This window comes from Musa acuminata, chromosome BXJ1-4, assembly GCF_036884655.1.
Source record: "Musa acuminata AAA Group cultivar baxijiao chromosome BXJ1-4, Cavendish_Baxijiao_AAA, whole genome shotgun sequence".
Taxonomy (NCBI): Eukaryota; Viridiplantae; Streptophyta; class Magnoliopsida; order Zingiberales; family Musaceae; genus Musa; species Musa acuminata.
The window spans coordinates 701562-722332 of record NC_088330.1 but is presented as its reverse complement, the minus strand read 5'-3'; the positions used below and the strand labels follow the sequence as shown (position 1 = coordinate 722332).

The 20771-nt window shown below is 39.9% G+C and overlaps 3 protein-coding genes across 3 annotated transcripts; 1 reads left to right on the top strand and 2 right to left on the bottom strand.

Annotated features, from left to right (window-relative positions):
* Positions 1-4594: 4594 nt before the first annotated feature.
* LOC103980424 (homeobox-leucine zipper protein ATHB-13-like) lies at positions 4595-6176 on the bottom strand. The gene is made up of 2 exons (XM_065180721.1): positions 5369-6176; positions 4595-5225 (listed from the first exon to the last, which is right to left on the bottom strand). Exons 1-2 carry the CDS (start codon positions 5927-5929, stop codon positions 4929-4931), a joined length of 858 nt encoding a protein of 285 aa, XP_065036793.1. The 5' UTR covers positions 5930-6176; the 3' UTR covers positions 4595-4928.
* Positions 6177-12721: 6545 nt separating this feature from the next.
* On the top strand, positions 12722-14940 carry LOC103980425 (uncharacterized protein At3g28850). Its single transcript, XM_018824430.2, has one exon. The coding sequence runs from the start codon at positions 13361-13363 to the stop codon at positions 14831-14833; it is 1473 nt and encodes a 490-aa protein (XP_018679975.2). The 5' UTR covers positions 12722-13360; the 3' UTR covers positions 14834-14940.
* A 2876-nt stretch (positions 14941-17816) lies between these two features.
* LOC135672261 (transcription factor ILI6-like) lies at positions 17817-18697 on the bottom strand. The gene is made up of 2 exons (XM_065180720.1): positions 18254-18697; positions 17817-18165 (listed from the first exon to the last, which is right to left on the bottom strand). Exons 1-2 carry the CDS (start codon positions 18593-18595, stop codon positions 18013-18015), a joined length of 495 nt encoding a protein of 164 aa, XP_065036792.1. The 5' UTR covers positions 18596-18697; the 3' UTR covers positions 17817-18012.
* Positions 18698-20771: the final 2074 nt, after the last annotated feature.

Below are 20771 nucleotides of genomic sequence, written 5' to 3'. Positions count from 1 at the left end.
TAAAAAATATATAAAAAAAAAAGAAGAAAAAAAATTAAGACCTATAAAAAAATCTTATAAAATCAATAAAGCAAATTATGCAAAACTCCATCGTCTATCACTAAACAATATATGTAATAGTGTAGCTCCCTATCATTATTCTTTTTTTTCTAATGACTAAGTGGTAAAAGTAGGATTCGAGCTCAGCATCCTATGATCCATGTATTCACTACTTTATCTTAGATATAGGATAGAGTTAGTAACAAAATTGAGCATCCTTCGTAGCTCAAGTGATAGGCTCAAGGGATCTAGAATAATCTCTCTCATGCTAACACAAAAATATGTGCGTGATCCATATATGGAATAAGATCCATTGACTCATACAACAATGAGATAAAAGCATAATAAAAAGCTTACGGATATATAAAAATGCAACTTATACTTGGATAACCCATAGATGCTATCGATATGTTATAATCATTATCGATTTTTTATATCATTCTCTCTTCGCTATTGGAATATGAAATGTGAGTCTCATAACTAGCATGCTAATAAAAGTAAAAATAATATGTATTACCCTGTTATATGATTTATGATATCTATACTTTATTAACATGATAAATTATATACTCATGACTTTTAAGATTGAAATACATATTTTTTTAAAATATCATTATCAATGTTCTATAAAATATTGATTAAACATATATAAGCATTAATGTTTGCTTTAAGTAACAAGCCAAAGTATGTTAATAGATTTAAATATGGTATTAAGTTATGATAATAAGCATATATATAGTGACTAGAAGTAACGGCTGAATTTTAATCAACCTTAAGTGAATCTGAATGAGTTTGACCATGACTAATATAAGAAAGTTTGAGTTTTAATATTTATATATATAAAGGATCATAGGCTATTTATTGGTTCGGTTATACGACTAGAACTATAGAACTAGAGCATAATTTGATGCCTTTTCTAGAGAATTGATGCCTTATTGATCTTTTCCCTACCCGAACGTAAGATGCCTGGAGCAGAATTTTGTGTTTTGTAGGTAAACGAATATAGTAGCTCATCACGATCTTCTGGGTATTTTGGTCATGTACCTACCGTAGATCCATATCATTAAGTCTAGTTTGATCCAAGATAAATCGTTAATTTCATTATTTTGGTTTAGATACTTTATAGATGTGACTGCTTTCCCAAAGAATATCTCTAAACTATATTTCTGGAACAGTAAAACATGCATATGGTTTTATATATCTTGGATCTCCTTTCTTCTTCATCTGATCTTGGATCCTTTGTGGTCTCTGTTGGGCACACATAGGAAAGGAGGTGGAGCATGACCATTATTTACGGGCCTTTTTTGGTGTCTCTATCTGGATATTCTGCAGGTCCTATTATTTATAACTCAGTTGCTCGATCGGATATGAAAGACAGCCAGATGATGTTTTTTTTTATGTTGTAGGATTTAGATGTTGTAGGATTTTTTTGATATTCTACTTTAGATGTTGTAGGATTTTATTATGGGAATGTTATAATATTTTGCAAATATCTGTGCTACTCCCAAGGTGGTGGCTTGATGTCTTTTCTCGGAGGAAACCTTAAGAATGCTGTCGATGTCGGGAAGTTGTGATCCTTGTTTGGATGGGTGGTATTCTTATTTGGGAAGTGGGGAAGAAACAATGATATCCGGAACTAGTTGTCCATACTGTCAGGTCTTGAATCTGTCCTAAAACTCTTATTTTAACTAGATTGGTTGTACTTGTTCCATGGTGTTTAAGAAACGGTGTGGGAGAGAGTTTGTGTCTAGCTGAAATGGCTTTGAACGATTCCCATTCCCTTAAACTTTCAGGCACCATTTCTGTCCATAATTGTTGTCTAAATGGTTCTAAAAGAGTCCACTGTAATTAATACAGGTTATGAAAATTATGATTAGTTGTCAATGGAAGAAAAGACCGAGGATTGGTCTAAATTTCTTAAACGAGGCTCTTTGAAGATTGCATTCGTCGCCGTCTCAGGCAGATTATGATTCGTGGAGTCCATTCCTTGGGAAAATTGAACAGATCAAGTCGTCATTATTTGTTAGAGTCATTCTGTAGTTGTCTCAAACATGTCGTCATGTAAAGTTGCTTGGATCATTTTTATTGGCTTTGGATTCGTTATCTGTGCTCGGTATTTGCAGCATGTCAATAAGCTCAAGGATCATCATGCTTCCCTTTTCAATGGTGTGGTCATCAGGAATGTTCACTAAATCACTGGTCTTTGCGCCCGTTACAATCTGTCACCTAAACAGCACAGAATTATTCCATGGTATTCCCTAATGGGAGAAAGTAAGCAAGAACAATAGAAAAGGTCTTTTATGTCCCTTTAAAGTCAGAGATTTTGACATGTATTTATCTCTTCAAAGCTCAAAATCTTTTATATAGGATTCGAGGTAAGAATATTGAAGACTGGACAACATGTCGGAAGAAAGAGATGGAGAGAATTTCTTAGTTTAATCCTCTCGAAACTAGCAGGCTGCTTAGTGTTCCTCATCTTAATGTAGGATATGAGAAGAGTCGTATTAATGTTCTTTGCATATGCCATTGACCTCTCCGGAACAGTATTGCCGCTGCAGGTTGCCCGGATGTTTCCGTGTGAAAGGGAAGGGGAGCACATCGAAACATCTTTTGTGGAGAGAAAGAGAGGGAGGGAGGCTAAATGATACTATTTTCATGAGAGGAGTTGTGCTACATCAAAAGGAAAAGAAGTTGTTAGATCCAAAAAAGAGAGAGGAGAAAGAAAGCCAGACGTTAATAATATAGGTTAACGATGAACAAATAGAGAGGTTCTGCCATTCAAGCACCACTACTCTATAGATCTAACCTGGTGCATTAATAACGACAAACTATATCTCTCTCTACTTATGGCTTGACTCTTGAATAGTATCAGACTCATCTCAGTGGTTGATCAATATTTTCAAAGTCTCCAGAGGATTCAAACTATTCAATTCAAAGTTTTTGTGAGATTCAAGTAAAAAATATAAAATATCCTTAGTAAATTATGATTTAGTGTTATAAATATCTCATATATCTTCACATCATGGTAGGGAGTATGATGTAAAGAAATACCCTCCGTACTCTTAGATTTCTACGTAGGAGATCCAAAAAGGATGAAAGAAAATGAGTAAGAAATTCTTTAGATTTTATGTGAGAGGGAGGGCATATAAAAAAATTCATGCTTGAGTTGAGGTTAACTCAAAGATGCTTGCAATTGATTATGCATAGTAAAAAATTTGATTTTTTTTTTGTCATAAATATATGTGAAATTTTTTTATCGAATATTTATTTATTTATTTATGTATTGCAAAAGAGCCTATAAGTTACCAACATAATCTTGTATGTTTCTCCTTTACCGTGTAATTTTCTTCCAACATACTTGTACATGCCGATGAACAACGCATCGATCCGAGCAGATGTTTGCCGATCTTTCCAAAGCAGATCGTTGTCTGAAGTGGACATGTCGTCTGATATGGACGCATTGATAACTGTACCTCCACATGCTATCATGGCCTCCACGGCCGTGCCAGCCACCACTGCAACAGTGTCACCATCTCTCTCTCTCTCTCTCCCACTCTCACTGCTCAGATCTAATCCGCCGGTACTTTTGGTCTCTCTGTCAGAGAGGAAGAAATGGAGTCTCCGATCTATTAAAGGAGGAGGCAAACATTCCCACCATTATTACTCTGTGGAATCCGGAGCTACGGGAAGGAAGACAATTGCATGTCTAAGACGACGTTTTCTTTTTGGGGGGGGGGGGGGGGAGAGGTGGTGGGAATTGGGGGGTGAAAGACTCCACGAGGCACACTGAGATACGACCACCATTTCTGTACTTGAGGTTCTTATCCACTGCCGCATTCTTGGTCAAGGAAACAGTGTTTTCTCTCACTGTTTGCAGCACTGCAGCACAGCAGCAGCTAACACCATGCCTTCTCTATCTCTCTCTCTTTGTCTCTCTGCAGATCATGACCTACTCTACTTGAGTGTTGAACGTAAGGTTGGAGATGGATAGATAAAACGAAGGCATCTCGTTTTAGACAGTAAATTTCCTGGTCCAAGATTTACTGGTGTTCCTGATAGCGAGGACTGATGAGAGTCACAAGCTCAAATGGATGCTTGCGAAGCCATTGTCCCACCATACTGCTGTCTCTCTGGAGAAACCACGAGATGATGTGTCTCTCTCTCTCTCTCTCTCTCTCTCTCTCTCTCTCTCTCTCTCTCTCACTCACTCACTCACTCACACACCCACACACCCACACACAAACACGCTCGCACACACTTGAGTTCGATGTTTGGCAATCATCAGGAGAAGCGAGGCAAATATGGTGAGTCGTCAGGGAACAGGATCGATGTGGATGATGAGCAGATGATAAGCATGAAGATAGTGGATGACAGTGCGTGTCACATGGTTCCTTCCCGTCCTGAACCCAAGCTTAAGCTTGTGTGGCTAAGGCGAGCATTCCTTGTCAGAGAAACCTTTTTGCCATCAAAGCAGATGAGCTGTTCTCAGACCCACCTCGCCATCCTCTCCTTCCCTGAACAGTTTGTGAACTAAGATGTAGAACAAGTACCAAAGTTTCGAGGAGAAAAGAAACCCATTATTTCATGGTTCAGCAAACATCTATGAACAGCCTAATGAAACCTATGTTCCAATTCTTGTACGGTATGCCACACCTCTCAAGTTATGGGAAAAGTAAACACACAGATTGACTCACAGAAGATACATAACATCACTCACCAATGAGAATTACTTATTGTCGTAGCAACTCCCTTCCTCTTTCCAGCCCAAACTGGCAGCTTTCTTCTTCGTGAACCAGCGCGCGTACGTACTTGTGCATACAGTCTGCTCTTCCTAAAGCATGTGATGATGACCGTTCGGTAATTTATCGATCAGTCGGTGGACGGAAGAACTACTGATGAAAATTGTGTTGCTCTGACCATGCCCAGAAGGCGGATTGATCGTCTGTGCTGCAGAACATGGTGCAGAAGCTCTCTTCCTGGATGCTGCTGTGTTCTTCCTTGGGTGTCTCTGTCTTAGCTGGGGGCGGCCTATAAGATGGGAAGAAGACTCTGCTCTTGTGGGCATCCGATGTCGAGAGATCCAGATTGATGTCGGAGCTGTTGTCGCTCCTGAAGCTGCAGGAGCCCTCTGTTTCCTTGTTGAGATTGATGGGCTCTGAGGTCTCCTTGCCTTTGAGAGCCAAAACCTGCAAGGAAGAAGGAGATATAAGTGCAGAATTGTCTTCACATTACTGATCTAAATGTGAACCTTCATCGTCGATCTCTATACTGTCGCATCTGAGAGGCACAGTTCATTCGCAGGATGTGACCCGTTCATGGCAATCCCTACCTCGGAGAGAAGCTTCTTGTTCTGGGCTTGCAGGGCTTCGTTCTCCGTCTTCATGGCTTCGAGCTGTCTCTTGAGCACATCGTAGTCCTTCTCCAGCTGCTTCGTCTTCCACCTCGCCCTCCTGTTCTGGAACCATATGGCCACCTGCCTCGGCTGCAGCCCGAGAGCCCTGGCCAACTCCATCTTCCTCCCCGGCTCCAGCTTATTCCCCATCTCGAAGTTCTTCTCCAGTACCCTGACCTGCTCCAGGTTCAGCCTCTTCTTCTTCTCGCCTGCCGGCTGCGATCCGTCGTCGGAGAGGTCCTCCTCGATGTTCAACTCCTCGCAGGCCTCCATCCTCGAGAAGGACACGGATCGTTTCCCCAGAAGGGTCTCCACGCTTGCAGCACCCACGCAGTCGTTCGACAGAAGTCCCAGTGTCAGGTCCTGGGGGTAGCTCGCCAGGTAAGGCCTCTCGCCTCCGAATCCCGGAGGACTGGTCTCGTCGTGGGGAATCTGCAGCAACAGGTTCGCAGGGAAGAGCGGCGGCATCCCATTGCAGGTCATCTGGTTCTGAAACATCGGCGATGGCAGACGCTAAAAGCTGCTCTGGTCGATGCCGATAGCTGCCATGGTGGTGAGAGGACGAGGAAGGAAGGAGGAGCGAGTGGTGCAGTATATGAAAGGAAGAGAGGCGTACTGCTAATGGGGACAAGGCGTGGAGTCCAAGTCACAGCAAGGGAGATGGAGAATACCATGGACGGGTGAAGTAGACGGCATCGGCAACCTTCACGCAGCAGAAGAATCCGAGGGAGATGGCAGCAATCAACAGTGCAGGTGGTAATTGCGTCCATGTTGAACACAGTCATCGGACGAGGAATTCTGCTGCTTAATTGCCCGGTTTACAGTGAAAGAGCAGTGAGATCTGCTTCGCTACGTTGAGACGGTGCGCTTCTTGTTGTTTCAGCTATGAGTCAAACCCAAATCAATTCTGATATCGTCATGTATCGATCTATGGTTAATAAAATATAAAATAATAATAATAATAATAATCAAAAGACGAACCTGTGAAATAAAATATAAATTATTTTAAAAAAAGGAATTGGATTTTTCTAATTATATATATATATATATATAATTTAATTTTCTTATTATTAGTTTGGTTTGATTTAATCCATTAGACCGGTTCTTAATGCATTAAACGAGACCGAGAAAGAACCAATTATAAAGAGATGGTCGTAAAAAAAAGTATGGGTATTTTTCGGATTCAGAAAAGTACGCTAGATAAATAAATAAATAAATATGGGATGCTCTCTCTCTCTCTCTCTCTCTCTCTCTCTCTCTCTCTCTCTCTCTCTCTCTCTCTCTCTCCATGAATTTGCCAATAATTTTGTTAGAGACTTTCAATAAAGATCTAAATGATCTACACTATTTTATAGAGATCAACGACGATAAAATTATCTATAAAGTCGACCTCAAAATAGTTAAGACATCACACATACACCATATACATCTCACCATACACCATATACATGCAAGAATTATGTACGCCTCAAATGCTAGCATAGTACATCTTAGGCAAATGACTAAAAGACATGGCTTGGGCAAGATTAAAATCGCATGGTTAAGGTGGCGGAGGACAGTGAGATTTACGTACAAAGAAATCTCGGTAAAGAGAGCTCCCAAAAGATGGAGAACAAAGACACACCACTTTTTCCTTTCTCTCCATCCCAATCTGTGTTAAAGAGTAAGAGATTAAGATAGGAATCCGAAGCAGAAAAGAATTGACTAAAAGAAATGACGTCATGACATGATCAAGCAGGAAAAAAAATTATGTTTCTTGGATGCCTACAACTTTGAAGAAGAAGAAGAGAAGGAAGACAGGCAAATGTCACACAGTACAATAATTTGGTCGTCTTCAATGTCAACATTGTCGCACGTCTTTGCTCCCAAGGCAAACAAAGTGGAAGCCCATTAGGACATGTAAAGGAATCTATGATATTTTCTTCGTACAATTTGTATTTTATAATAAATGATGATTTTTTTACTTGAATATAATTATTGGGATCGACATATAAAGTTTATCAAAAAGTTTTATGATGGAAAAAGAACCTGCATACATATGATTTCGATGTTGCACCTAAAATTAGCTTATAATACTTGCATAACATCTGCTTGCGTTCCAAGAAAGTTCTCATCGCCTCCGATGAGATGGAGGGAGAGGAATGGAACGAAGAAAAGAACGAGCGAGCCATTATAGCTCTCGTTGTTGCAAGGAAGGGGACGATCCCGTCGATGGAAGGAAAGAACAAAGGCCGGTGTTGACCATGGTAGATCATAGTGTCGGATGCAGATGGAGTCAGGTAACAATAGCACATAAGAATGTTGATGGTCATAACTCTTGTTGAGATCAATGAGAGGAAGGGATACAGAGATCCATGGATACGTTGTAGGGTGGCGGCGATATTACTCGTGAAGGAGAAGACTCCTCGGGTCATGTGCAGCCTCCCTCACATGCATGGATAACTACGTAATTATAATTGATTATAGGATTATGATTGTCAAAATATAAGGTGTCAAATATTTGTTAGATTATATATATATATATATATAGTCTAAATTTTGTGCTTTTAAGTTTGAACGAGTCGATCCAACACGAATTGACTGTGTCAATTTAGTAATAGAAGGAGGATATTTAATAAAATATCATAAAAAATTGAATTACAAAATCTCATAAAAATATATCTCATTTACCGTAGCATGTGTGTCAATCTTGAATTCACACCACTAATGATGATTCTATAAGACCATAAGTTCTCCTTCCCATCAAGGAATTAGGCTAAGTGACTGTTCCTATCTAAACCTTCCTTCACCACACCTGATAGGTCTAAGCCTTCCTTTTTTCCTACAGTAAATTTAATTCACTGTAGCATAAAGAAGTTTCCACCCTAAACAATTTTTCTCCCAATATTTCAATCTAGTTTAGCTTAAACCGTCCTTACCTAAATCTAAAATGCTCTTCACTAAAAAGACTAGTTATATCTTGCATAAGTAATTGAAAAATAGATAAATCATAAACATAAAAATCATACTTATGTTATTGTTATATAAAAAAATTTTAATATCAAAATTTGAAATCAAATACCAATATATCAATTTTAGGATACGTACATTTTGATGATGTTCAAAAATCTTTTATCTTATCTACGAGTATGTCTTCTTCTTTTTTCATATCGTTTATAAGTTTACTTTAAGCGATGTATGAAGGACAAGGGAGATACGAGAGAAAATTTATAATGTTTAACTAGCTCACATGACCAAGAAGAGATGAGGGAAGATCATGATCTTTGAATAATTCTCGGGTAACTCTAATATATATATAATATTTTTAAATATAAAATTGATATCTAATTTATACGCTTCAGTATATAAGACTTTCAACTATGCATATATAATAAATATATTTTTTATTTAATTTTTTCTAAGTTATTTTAAAAATACTATTTTTGATTAAAACTTTTACTTTTATCATAAAATTGTATACTAAATCTTTCCGAGACTCAGCAAATATATTATTTTTGGGATAGTCTTAAAAATCCTTAAGATATATCATTGAATATATCAATATTAATAATATAATATACCTCATTCATATCTAGGCAAGTAAAATATTATCTATATATAAGATCATTATAATAAACTTGCTCTCATTAATCTTTAGATATAAATACTAACCAATAATATTTTTTTAAATTGAAGAAACTAATGATATTAAGAAATATCATTGTTTATAAGTTTATTTAAGGTCATAAATAAAATTTTTAAATTTGCACATCAAATTTTATATTTCTTTTATTTTCTTTATGAATTATTTATGTTAACCCATGTAAATCTAGATTTCCATTAAAAAAACTTATTTTTATATCTATATAATATAACAAAAAATTGTAATGAACCACTAATATCATGATAATTCTTAACGAGATTATTTAAAAATTTAAAAATATCTCGTTATGATCAATGTATTTTTTATGAGTAAAACTTTTGACTATAAGTTTGACCATTATATGGTTTCTTCTTTTCAACCTATCATTTGTTGCTTATCTGCTGCATCGCTCATCGCACTTGCTCGCCTGTTGTACTTACTCACCCATCGCATTTACTCACTCGCTATACCTTGATGCCAAAGAGTTTGCTTCCGACAGACGTTGGACGAGCAAGTGTGATCGACTAGTGATGGGGGAGCTAGTGCAACGAATGATGAATCAGAAGTTTGTATAAAATTAACAATTTAAAAAATAATAAAATTATATTTTTATCATTTTCATTCACTCCTGTTTTATATATGAATATGATTTTTTCCGTTAACGAAATTAACTAAGAAGAATTAGGATTAAATGTTTCACTTTTATAAGTATAAAGATTCAATATTACTTTTTAAATATAGTGATCCGGATGCTAATCATAATTAACTATAAAGAATAATCTATATTTACCTCTTTTAAATCAAGTTTTTGAGATTCGGTCTTCTCCTAAATACTAGAAAGCCTCAATCACCATGCTAATGATAACTTACTGCACATGTTTTTAATACAATCTCAATAGGTTGCACGAAGACACACAGTGGCCATGTCAAGTTTCTTCTCAGGTGAACTTGACCTTAGTAGGTCGAGGCAAACCTCACCAAACCTCAACCCACGTTGAGAGAGAAGCATCCTTTACATGTAGGCCCCACCTTAGAATCCTAACTTATAATCTTATATAAAAAAAGGGTTTTATTCTCCCCATTAAAGAATTTGATCTTCTTTAAACATCCTACCACTATGGCAAGTATCCATAGTAGATAAATGATTAGAGCAAATATATAAAAGATATAATATACAAAAGGTATACTCACACCAAAATTAGGACTCGCCTTCCGTTTCGTGTGATACGTTCTCTCATTTAATAGAATATTTTTTTTTGAAACACTTGATATGATCGACTAAGTCCAAAGGATCCCCTAACACATCAAGCATCCATATTGAACAAAACAAAAAAAACTTTTGAAGTGTCTTACATGATGCAAATGCATATCATGTTAAATAAAAAATATTTGAAGCATCTAACACAATCAAATTATCAGATTTTGCACATAATATATCTACCTAAGATTTAAAAAACGATATTTGAAATCCTTATTTGCAAGTGATATGTTTGTCTATGATAAAAAATCATTCAAGGTGTCTTATATGATCGATCAAGCCTAAAGTATGCCTTTTCGGGTATGATGTATCCATTTAAAATTAAAAATAAAAATAAAATACCCAATGCATCCCATTATATGTGGTGTCTCTATCAAAGATAAAAAAAATTATTTTAGGTATCCAACATAATCAACCAAACCCAAAGAGTTCTCTACTGCTCGAGATAAAAAACACTTGAAGTACAAAGCATTCATTTAAAGTACAATATATTTATTTAATATAAAAAATCTGAATTATTCGATGTGACCAAAATATTTTATTTGTGAGTGTTATATTTGTTTATGATAATCAAAGCACTTAACACATTCAAAATATTTTATTTTTCATATGGTGTATCTATCTATAACAAAAAAAAAAACATGGAAAATGCTCAATACGACTAAAACATCCCCTTTACCCATGATGCGTTTAATAGGATGAAAAAATATTTGACAAGCTCAAATGACAATGTATTCCTCTTTCTGCTCGGTACATCAAACCCAGAATAAGAAAGCAACAAAAGTACTACCTAATCATATTTAATACATATCACAAATGGTTAAAATCTAAAAATAATCATTATGCTCCGAGATAGAGAAGCGTATACGTAGAAATACAATGAACGTGAATGAAATTGATCATTATTTTCAACCAATCAAAACATAATACATAGAATGCAATCAACATATGCTAGACATGCCGTGTCAGCATAGATACTAAAAATCTATTTTTCTCATTAAATCGACATCAATATTATATGACACAACCCCTCCATATATCTTTTAGTTACAAAATTACAAAATGAATAATGAATACTCTTTAAGCTTTTTGATGCTCCCAACAAATAAACATGTCCTGATTTGATCATGCGTCGACTGGTTTTACCTTTTTCAAGTGTGACAACTCAGAAAGTCAGATTAATTTCACATATAATAATTTATTTACGTGTGATGAAAAAATCACGAGTATGTATTGTCATCGAAGTATGTTTAGCTACGGTTGTAATGCATTAGGATGTACATCATGATTATGAACTCGACGACCTTTCCTCCCGATGGGACTTCTTGTGATGGGATCGGAACCGACACACCAGAAGCTCTAATGGCATGACCACTATTCTTGGTCAAAGTTGACCCATAACACAAGTGTTCAGTCAACTCGTGTCGGATTTCGTGGCATAATTTTACAATTTCAATATAATATCTCTATAATCAAATTAAATCTTATAATTCCTCAGATTAAACTGGTTTTTGTATCTCTATAATCAAATTTCTCTAGCTGAGAAATTTGCATGAACAGAAATATGTGTAAGAGGTGTGGGGTCAAAGTTAATGGCTCAGGCATTAGGCGACCTAACACGCCTCCCACTTATTGCCACAATTCTTGGTCTAGTCAATATCTACATTGTCATCAAAATAAATGTAGGGGAAACATAATTTATGATACGGTCATTCTCCATAAAAGATGAAAGTAAGTGGCCACCAATTATATTTATTGTTATGGAAGCAGATTAAATAGAAATCTTAAACTAAGAATCAATTAAACAAAGGATTCAGAGGGGAAATAAAATTACGAAGATATCCATATGTAGTAGAAACAAGAATAATAATAATAATAATAATAATTATTATTATTATTATTATTATTATACGCAAACATACGAAGGCGCATTAAATATAGGAAAAGGCGATTAACCGACCCCTAACTGTACCCGGCCCCACACGTCCCTCCGGATCACTAACTCTTCTTGGACGACCTCTTGTCGCTGTGAGCCACGTTGCCCAGCTTTGAGTGGTCCCCGCTTCGCTTCAATGGCTCGGATCGCCAGCTCTGCCGAATCCAACGTCCGACGTCATCTCTTCCCATCTCCGCTTCGCGTGTCCAGTTTAGGTGGGCCCACCTCTTCACTTCCGCCCACCGCGGCACGAACAATCTCTCTCTCTCTCTCTCTTTCTCTCAGAAGCGTTTGCGTTAGCCATTGGCAGACGAGGGAGGCAGGGAGAGGGACATTGCCCCGGAGATCTCGGCGAGACTCGGCTTCGACAGAAATTGTTCGGATTATATATATATATATATATATATATATATATATATATATATATATATATATATATATGGCCAATGTGAGAGAGGGGAAAGTTGAGGAAAGGGCAGGTGGGTGGGTTTGGGGAAGAAGGGGTCCAAAGGAGTCCACTCCAGAGATGGGTGATGAGGATGCTTCCTTCCGTTTGACTTCAGCAGGCATTTGATCCGGGTTTTCTGACTTCTTCGTCGTAGTGGGCGGCAGCTTCTCCCTCTTGCTTTGGTGGATTTCGCGTTCTTCCTCCTGTTCATTTTTCTGGAACTCTGACTCGTTCTGTTCTTAGTTCCTCTCCTTTTCTCTGTTTGCTCTCATCGAATCCAGTACGACCAAGAACCGATTTCTTCCATCCTGCGTTTCTGTTGTCAAGTTGATACCTTTGATTTGTTTCTGCGATCACAATCGAATTTTGCTTCATTACATTCGCCTTCGTCGTTCCTTGAATTCCCTCAAATCTAAGCCTTTGCCTCCTCTCTCTCTCTGTGAATCCATTAATTATGTTCTATTTTGGTGGCTCGGATCGATAGGAAATGCAAAAGAAGAAGACTCTCCGGGAATGTTCCTAAAGATTACATTTTTGGGATCGCGGAACGTTCACGGATATCAGCAGAATTCCTACAGCTTCCCGAGCCGCTTCTGAATCCTATCGTCGATATCTTCGGATCGATATCGAAGCTAGCGCGGAGATTTCCCCTGTTTCCATTCTCCATGGGTTGCACGGGCTCGAAGCAGCTCCGCCGGCGCCGCGGGGGGAGCCCCGGTCATTTTGTTCGCAGCCACTCCATCCCCGTCCGTTACGCTGACACGGCCGTCGCCCAGCGCCGGTGCTGGGATGATCACCACGCTGTCGCCCTCTCTTCCTCCGCCCTCGGCTCCCTGGTGGTCCACCGCGGCGACCTTAGCTCCGACGACGAGGCCATGATGAAGATCACCAACGACTTCCCGACCGCGGTTCCGCAGGCCGGCGTCGCGAAGGAGCTCGGCCTCGCCAAGACCTGGTCAGAGCTGATCGAGCGCCGGATCCCGAAGACCCCGACAATGACCCCGCCCAACGAGCCCGAGGTCATCAACGCCTGGGAGCTCATGGCCGACCTTGAAGACGCCAGCCCCCTCCTCCTCCCGGCCGTTGGCGTCAATCGCTCCTTCTCCTTCCACACCTCGCGGGACGTCCGCCGTTCATTGCCGGATACCGATCTCTCGGGTAGATCCTCGTCGCCAAAGCCGCAGTGGATGCAGCTCAGTCCGAAGGATTCCGTCGTCTTCGATTTTGATCCAGAGATCCTGTCCTCCTTCCGTAAGGCCCTCGACGAGCTGTCGCCGCAGCATCAATTCTGTTCCATCGATCGACCAGCTGAGCCCGACAAGAACGAAGAAGAAGATGATGAGGAGGAGGAACCATCTGATGCAACAACACGAACAGCAGAGTCCGCCGAAGTGCCGCAGAATCAATTCCGTTCCATCCATCAACCTCCTGAGCCTGACAAGGAGGGGCAGGAGGAGGAGGACCAGAAGAAGAAGCCATCTCATGCAAGAACACGACCAAAAGAATCCGCCGACGGCCGCGAAGATCCGAAATCCATCAGCATCGTTCGAGCAAGGATCGACGAGTTCCAACAGAAGATCGATGCTAGGAAGACTAGCAGCAAACCCGACTCCGCAAAGGTGGCGCCTACCTACAAATGCCCGCCCGGCGGGCAGGGGAAAGTGGTGCTCTATCTCACCAGCCTCCGCGGGATACGGAAGACATACGAGGACTGCTGGGCCGTCGGCATGATACTGAAAGGCTACGGCGTTCGCGTCGACGAGAGGGACGTATCGTTGCATGCAGGATTCAAGGACGAGCTGATCGACATACTTGGGCCGGGTTACGGCGGCAAGGGACTGCCGAGGGTCTTCGCCGACGGGAACTACCTGGGCGGGGCGGAGGAGGTGCGGCACCTGCACGAGCTTGGGAGGTTATCCAAGTTGTTGGACTGCTGCGAGACGACGCCTTCGATGGGGAAAGGAGGAGGCGGCGGCGATGCGGCGTGCGAGGGGTGCGGTGGCGTCAGGTTCGTCCCCTGCGAGATCTGCTCGGGGAGCTGCAAGGTGTATGTGGAGGAAGAGGAGGAGCTCGGCGGGTTTCATAGGTGCCCGGAATGCAATGAGAACGGGCTCGTTCGATGCCGGCTTTGCTGCTGATGCTGCACGCAGCGTGATTTCCGCCAAGTGCTCGACGTATTGCTGTAATATGTACAGTAAAAAGAGGTGAATAAAGCATGGAATAAGAGAAGTTTTTCAAAGATTCAGTGAGCTTATGTAAAGTGTGTCTTCCATTTCTTCTTCTTCGTCATCATCTTATGGTGTCTTTCTTCCTTCCATTTGGTTTAATGTGAGGAGACACAGACGGGGAAACCCATTACAGTGTGAGAAGACTAAATCTGTGCAACCTGGATGTCAGAGATCTAATTCTCTCATCTTTTTGATCATATATATTCTTTCATCTCTTCTTCTAGCTGGACTGATTTGAAACCACAGCTTCTTATTCTTGGTTGCTGGCTGGTGGGCCATACATCACTATGCTCTAAAGTTGCGGTCACTATAGCTCTGTCAAAGATGATGCTGCAGTGGCAACAGCCATTGAAGTTTCAGCTAACTTCACACAGTTGAATCATACACGCTACGCTTCTTCTTATCTTGCAGTGGGGGGCAAGCAGATGCTGAGCCAGGAGAAGGGAAATCAAGAGAACCTTCACAAAAGATGAGAGTGTGTTCCTCTTCTCTTACAATAATAATCTTCAGATTAGTGGGAAGCCACCACCGGCTCTTAATTAAGAATAACGAGTATTTTATGTCCATTGGTCATAATATTTACCAACTTATTTATATAAGATATCTCACAGAGGGTGGAATTCACGAACATGTAGTGTATAAACTTCTTCTGTTCATGTTTGCAATTGCATCTCGATTGTCTGTTGGGAGTGTTATGGTCTTTGATTTTGCCCCAAACATCTCTTCTAGTTCCTGAACATTGAATTGACATCTTTATGGCAGGATGTGTCCGCCTTTAATCATCTAAACGTTCCCCTTTTGAACTGATTCCCTGTTTTATTATCTGATCGAATCATTTGCCGAAGAACTTTCCCTTCTTCCAATTAAATGTAAACACCAACCTGTTGCTCCTCCTTTTTTCTCGTTGAGTTTCCCAAGTCAAGCAGAACCCCAAGAACATGTCTACCATTTATTTCTTTGAAGCTTCCTTCACCTCATTGCATTAGTTTCAGAGAAAAAGAGCATCTTAGATTCATTAGGCTAAATTTCATAGCTAAAAACTTTCGAGCCTTTTCTATCAAAATCACTGATGGCACACTTCAAAATATGAAACCTGTAGAATCATCTGAGTCGAGAAAACAGATGGTTCCACCTCCATTTGTTGTCATCTCTGCCTTCCGAGGCACAGTAGGCATCGAGTGTATTCTTAAATTTGTTGCGGAGTACAACCACTTCTGAAGATCCAGCCAGAGATCTTCTGAATTTGGCATTCGATCTTCCTTTAAATGATGACATAGCGTCGAGGTCTCAGTTAGGAAACTCCAGCTGTATGTCCTTCCCCAAGTGTGTCCATCTCCTACACAACTCTCCAACTTTCGGTGTACGAGGCACATTATTTCTTGCATGAATTTTAGCTTCAGAAGCCACCTACTTCATCTTTTATTATGTCAGTAGTTCTTTAGGGCAAATCATTATCTTATTCCATTACTCTCCACCGATAGCTAACTTCAAGAAGATGACTGCATGCTCTTTTCTCTAACATAAAAGTACTGCAACCTAATCAACTTAATGTGTAGTATTCTTCTTGTTTTTTGCTTGGCACTGTCCATCGATTCCCCCTGAGGCATCTCTAAGAGCAATAACCATGCTGTTGGCAATCTCTATGTCCTGCTTAATCTTCTACAACACTTTCAATTTGTTGGTATCAGTTACAACCTTGATTACTGTTCATACAGATTGAATATATAAGCCCCAGCCTTGTGTTTCAACCCCCCCATGAGGAGTGCAACTTTAGTGAAGTATAAGTACCCTTGTAAATGTATATAATTTTACATGATAGAGGCCATTTTTTCGACAGTAGAGAATTGGTCTAGAGAAAATTAGAATCTGTCTATACACATAGAAATTGAAACTTCGAATGGGGAAAAAAAGAATGTAAGAACAAATCAATATTATAAGCATTTTTTCAAAGAAAGAAAAGAAGATGACATGTTTAGAGCAAGTGCCTGCACACAAACATGCAAAGAGGACAAAAAAAGTAAAAAGCTTGAATGAAATTTTGAGAGAAGCTTTTTCTTACATTTTTATATAGAATGGATTAATTATCCTATATCTTTCAAAAAAAATATTTTTATTTATTAGGGTTGGTAAGTATTTTTAGAAGTCCTAATTAAATTCTAGTTATATGGGAGGAGTCCTAATTAAATTAAAACTCCTTAACAAGTAGGATTTAGATGACCAATTTAAGTAGGAAGAATGCTTACAGAATAGGATTTGTTCCTATAAACATACCCTAAGCCTTGAGATTTTAGTGAAAAAGAGGACAAGACACTTAGTGGTTCTATGATTTTTTCTTGGTATATCTAATGAGGGTCGAGAGAAGAGTTCCTTAAGTTTATTTGGGTTAACTCAAGATAGAATGATTTTTCTATCTTAATTTTTTAATATATTAAATAATTTGATTTTCTTTCTTTATGGATATAAGTGAGAGTTGCTGAACCATAATAAATCTTGATATTTTGATATATATATATATATATATATATATATATATATATATAGTTCATCTTTATATATTCTTTAGATTTTCGAGTTTTCCTCTTCTCCCAACAATATAATTTGATTACTTATTATGTGCACTTGGAAATGCAGCAGTATTTGATGTCATTCAGGTACTCTTGCATGCACTTAGTTATGCCAAATTCTCCTCTTGCAAGTTGGTTTATGGAGGAAGGAATCAAATCTACGGAGATTGACAAAAGAGAAAAAGAAAAGAAAAACTACAGGAAGAAGAATTTGACCTTTAGGGTTCTGCAGCAAGATCCAAAATTTTGTGGCTGAAGCCTTTTTCTCAATCAATCATAAAAAGAACTTTGTGTGACTAACTAAAAAAGTACTCTTTTGTAGCTTTCACTGATTCATAAAAGCCTTGTTACCAGATCATATAATGGTTGGTGACAAAGTCACAAGAAAGATAATAGAGAGATACAATCCAAGCCACAACAAAAGAAAAGTTTTGACTGTAAACGAGATCGACCAGTATTGATATGAACATTGACAGCTAGTAGTTGACCTTCACTGTATCAGAGAACAAAGATGAACGAGATAATTCACATGAGAAGGCTTCGGATCACCGCGGCTTGAGCGTCGCTGCTGTCGGTCATGGCGAGCAACTGTGCGAGCCTTCCACTTAAGCCATCCACCTCGCGCTGCAAGCTCCTGATATGGTTGCATGCGTCTTGTAGGACCTCAGCTGCCGACACCTATGGCGACAACATACAGTAATCAGCAGTTCATACTGATGGATCGAGTACTTACATCAAGTAATAGCTTTGACTGTATGATAGATACCCTATCAGTGCTCCGAATTCGGTGCTCAGGTAGCAAAGCTTGCAACTTGGCCAGGAGGTCAGCGATCTGCTCATCAGTGATCCTCGAAGAGGTCGCCTGCGTCGAGCGAGATCTCCTGCTTGCCATCTTGTTCGCTATAGGATGCAGTCTTTCAGAGGAGAAGTCGCAAGCCAATATATAGATGGTGAGTGAGGAAGAGACAAGTGCAAGTGTGGGCGCAACGCTATCACTTTGTTGCGGGGTTGGAGTTATGAGAAACGAAGAGGATGTCATACAGAGAGAGAGAGAGAGAGAGAGAGAAAGAGCAGTAGACGTGTTGGCAATGGTACGAAGTACATACATGTACCAGACGGCAATGGATTTTGTCAGTATGTTGCAATCTAAATTAATATCAAAAGTTTTCTGCTAAAAGAACATCTGAAGTATGCAATGGAGGCAACATCATCATCTTGAGAAGCTTCTCCTGCTGCCGAACTCCAACGTGTTGTGCATGCTGAGTGGGGTGGTCCTAACGAGACTGTGGGAGAAAGGGAGAAAGACTGCACCGTGTCTTGATGACACTTTACAGATTGTAAGATAAGAAGCATCGATCTGCTGCGTATATTTTGCCTTTAAAGAAAGCTTCAGCGTTGAGCAACCCAAAAGATATGCACGAGAGAGAGTGAGAGAGCCGATGCAGTTGCGGTTCATGTAGTGGTCGTAGTTACTTCCTTCAAGCTACTTACGAATACAAAATATATTAAAAACATTGCGAACAAGATAAGATTTGAACACAGCCCACGTACGTACAGCAGGGGGTCTAAAGAAGGAGGAGAAAGAAGCGTTTGAGAGTGCAACATCACCAGCTAAAATGATGGTGCTTATAAATTATACCTTTCATTCTTTTCTCTTCTCCCTCCGGATAAGTCGGCAAGGGAGGGGAGCAGTGAGTTCCGCCTCACTGTTCCAACAACAGCATGATAATAAAATCCAAAATGATGATCCATCCAACAACACTCCGTATCCAAAAGAACACGTCGTTGTCCTACTTCTTCTTCTTCTTCTTTTGTTCCACAGCCTTAACTACTATTAGGTCATGTTGTGCATCAAAATGAAGATTCCAGTAACTCCACCCATCCCTCCGGATAGATGATCAAATTCCTTTGTTTAAATTATAACTTGAGTTGTTTTGAGGAGCTACTTCCGCAGTAGCAAAATTATAACTTGAGTTGACCCTTACGAGCGAGTTGTTTGTTTAAATCAGTGCAAGGAGGCGACTTCTCTGGGCGATCTATTCCATCGTCACAAGGCCCCCGGCCGAAGATATCGGTGGATACGGCGGAACGCAAGAAAACATCACGCCCGGGTCCCTTGATTGCTCCGGCAAGGGGAGCATGACATCCAGGGGATGGCCAGGGCTTCGTCATCCTCCTCCATCTACAGCTGCGGAGACGGGCAAATGCTAACGGAGGTCGCCTTCGCTGATTTGACTTGGGATGACATGGTTCCGCTTACCGTCCCAGCCGAACCGGTGACTAGGGCATTCTTCTCGCCCCTCCCGGCCCGATGGCGTCATCTACACCCAGCCCGAGAGGTATTCGATCAAATGCCTCACCGTCCTATTCATGCACTTGCAACCCTTCCGAGTGTCCAGTCGAGTTCCTCCAAACTACCAACCATTTTCCGGCCGATGGCTGGTATCGATAGATCTTTTGATGATACTTTCTATTCCTTTTGTCGTGCACCTTAAGATCGCAAGTGCACTATCGAGGTTAGCATATGACGCATACACATGATCATGGGTAGGGTAGGGTAGGGTAGGGTATGGTGGGACCCCGTTAAGGTGATTTCAGCATACACGAGGCAGAATACAAATCCATTCTTATTACTGAACAAGGAGGACGTGTATGCTACGTGGAGCTTGCAAACACCACTCACAACATTGTGATGAACTTACCGACTCAAAACGCTTGGAAGTCTTGTCGATGACATTCCGCCCCAGTTAGCCCTCCCTATATACGAACTTAAATCTTCTCCGACACCACCGTTAGTAGTTATCTTGTAACGGCGTTATAGGCACCGGTGATGAGTTTGGTGATCGTGTTGGACCCATGCGCTGGTCAATCTGGGCTTAGACATGGCGGAGAAAGTGGACTCATACGTTGGTTGGGCCCTCAAAGTTATGCCACTCTAGAACTAAAATTAGACCCCCATCCACTAAGAATTAAGTTAAAGCAAGTAGTGAGAGCATATGTGGACATCGGCTAGCAACTTAGTGATGGTGTTCGATCTCCCCTCCATGTACGGTAAGCACGATCGATTTCACTTGGGACTCCAATGATTGAAATTAATCCTACGAAACATAAAGAGTATTATATGTTATGAATATGCATACTCTCCCCTCCTCCTGTCTTTGTTGTTGTCACAACACTCAGATTCATGTCAAGACATAATAATCTGTATAAAATAAATACTGCCAGTCAATTTAAGGTTCGGAGGATATAAGATGATAAAATTGCTAGTTTTCGATGTAGACGAC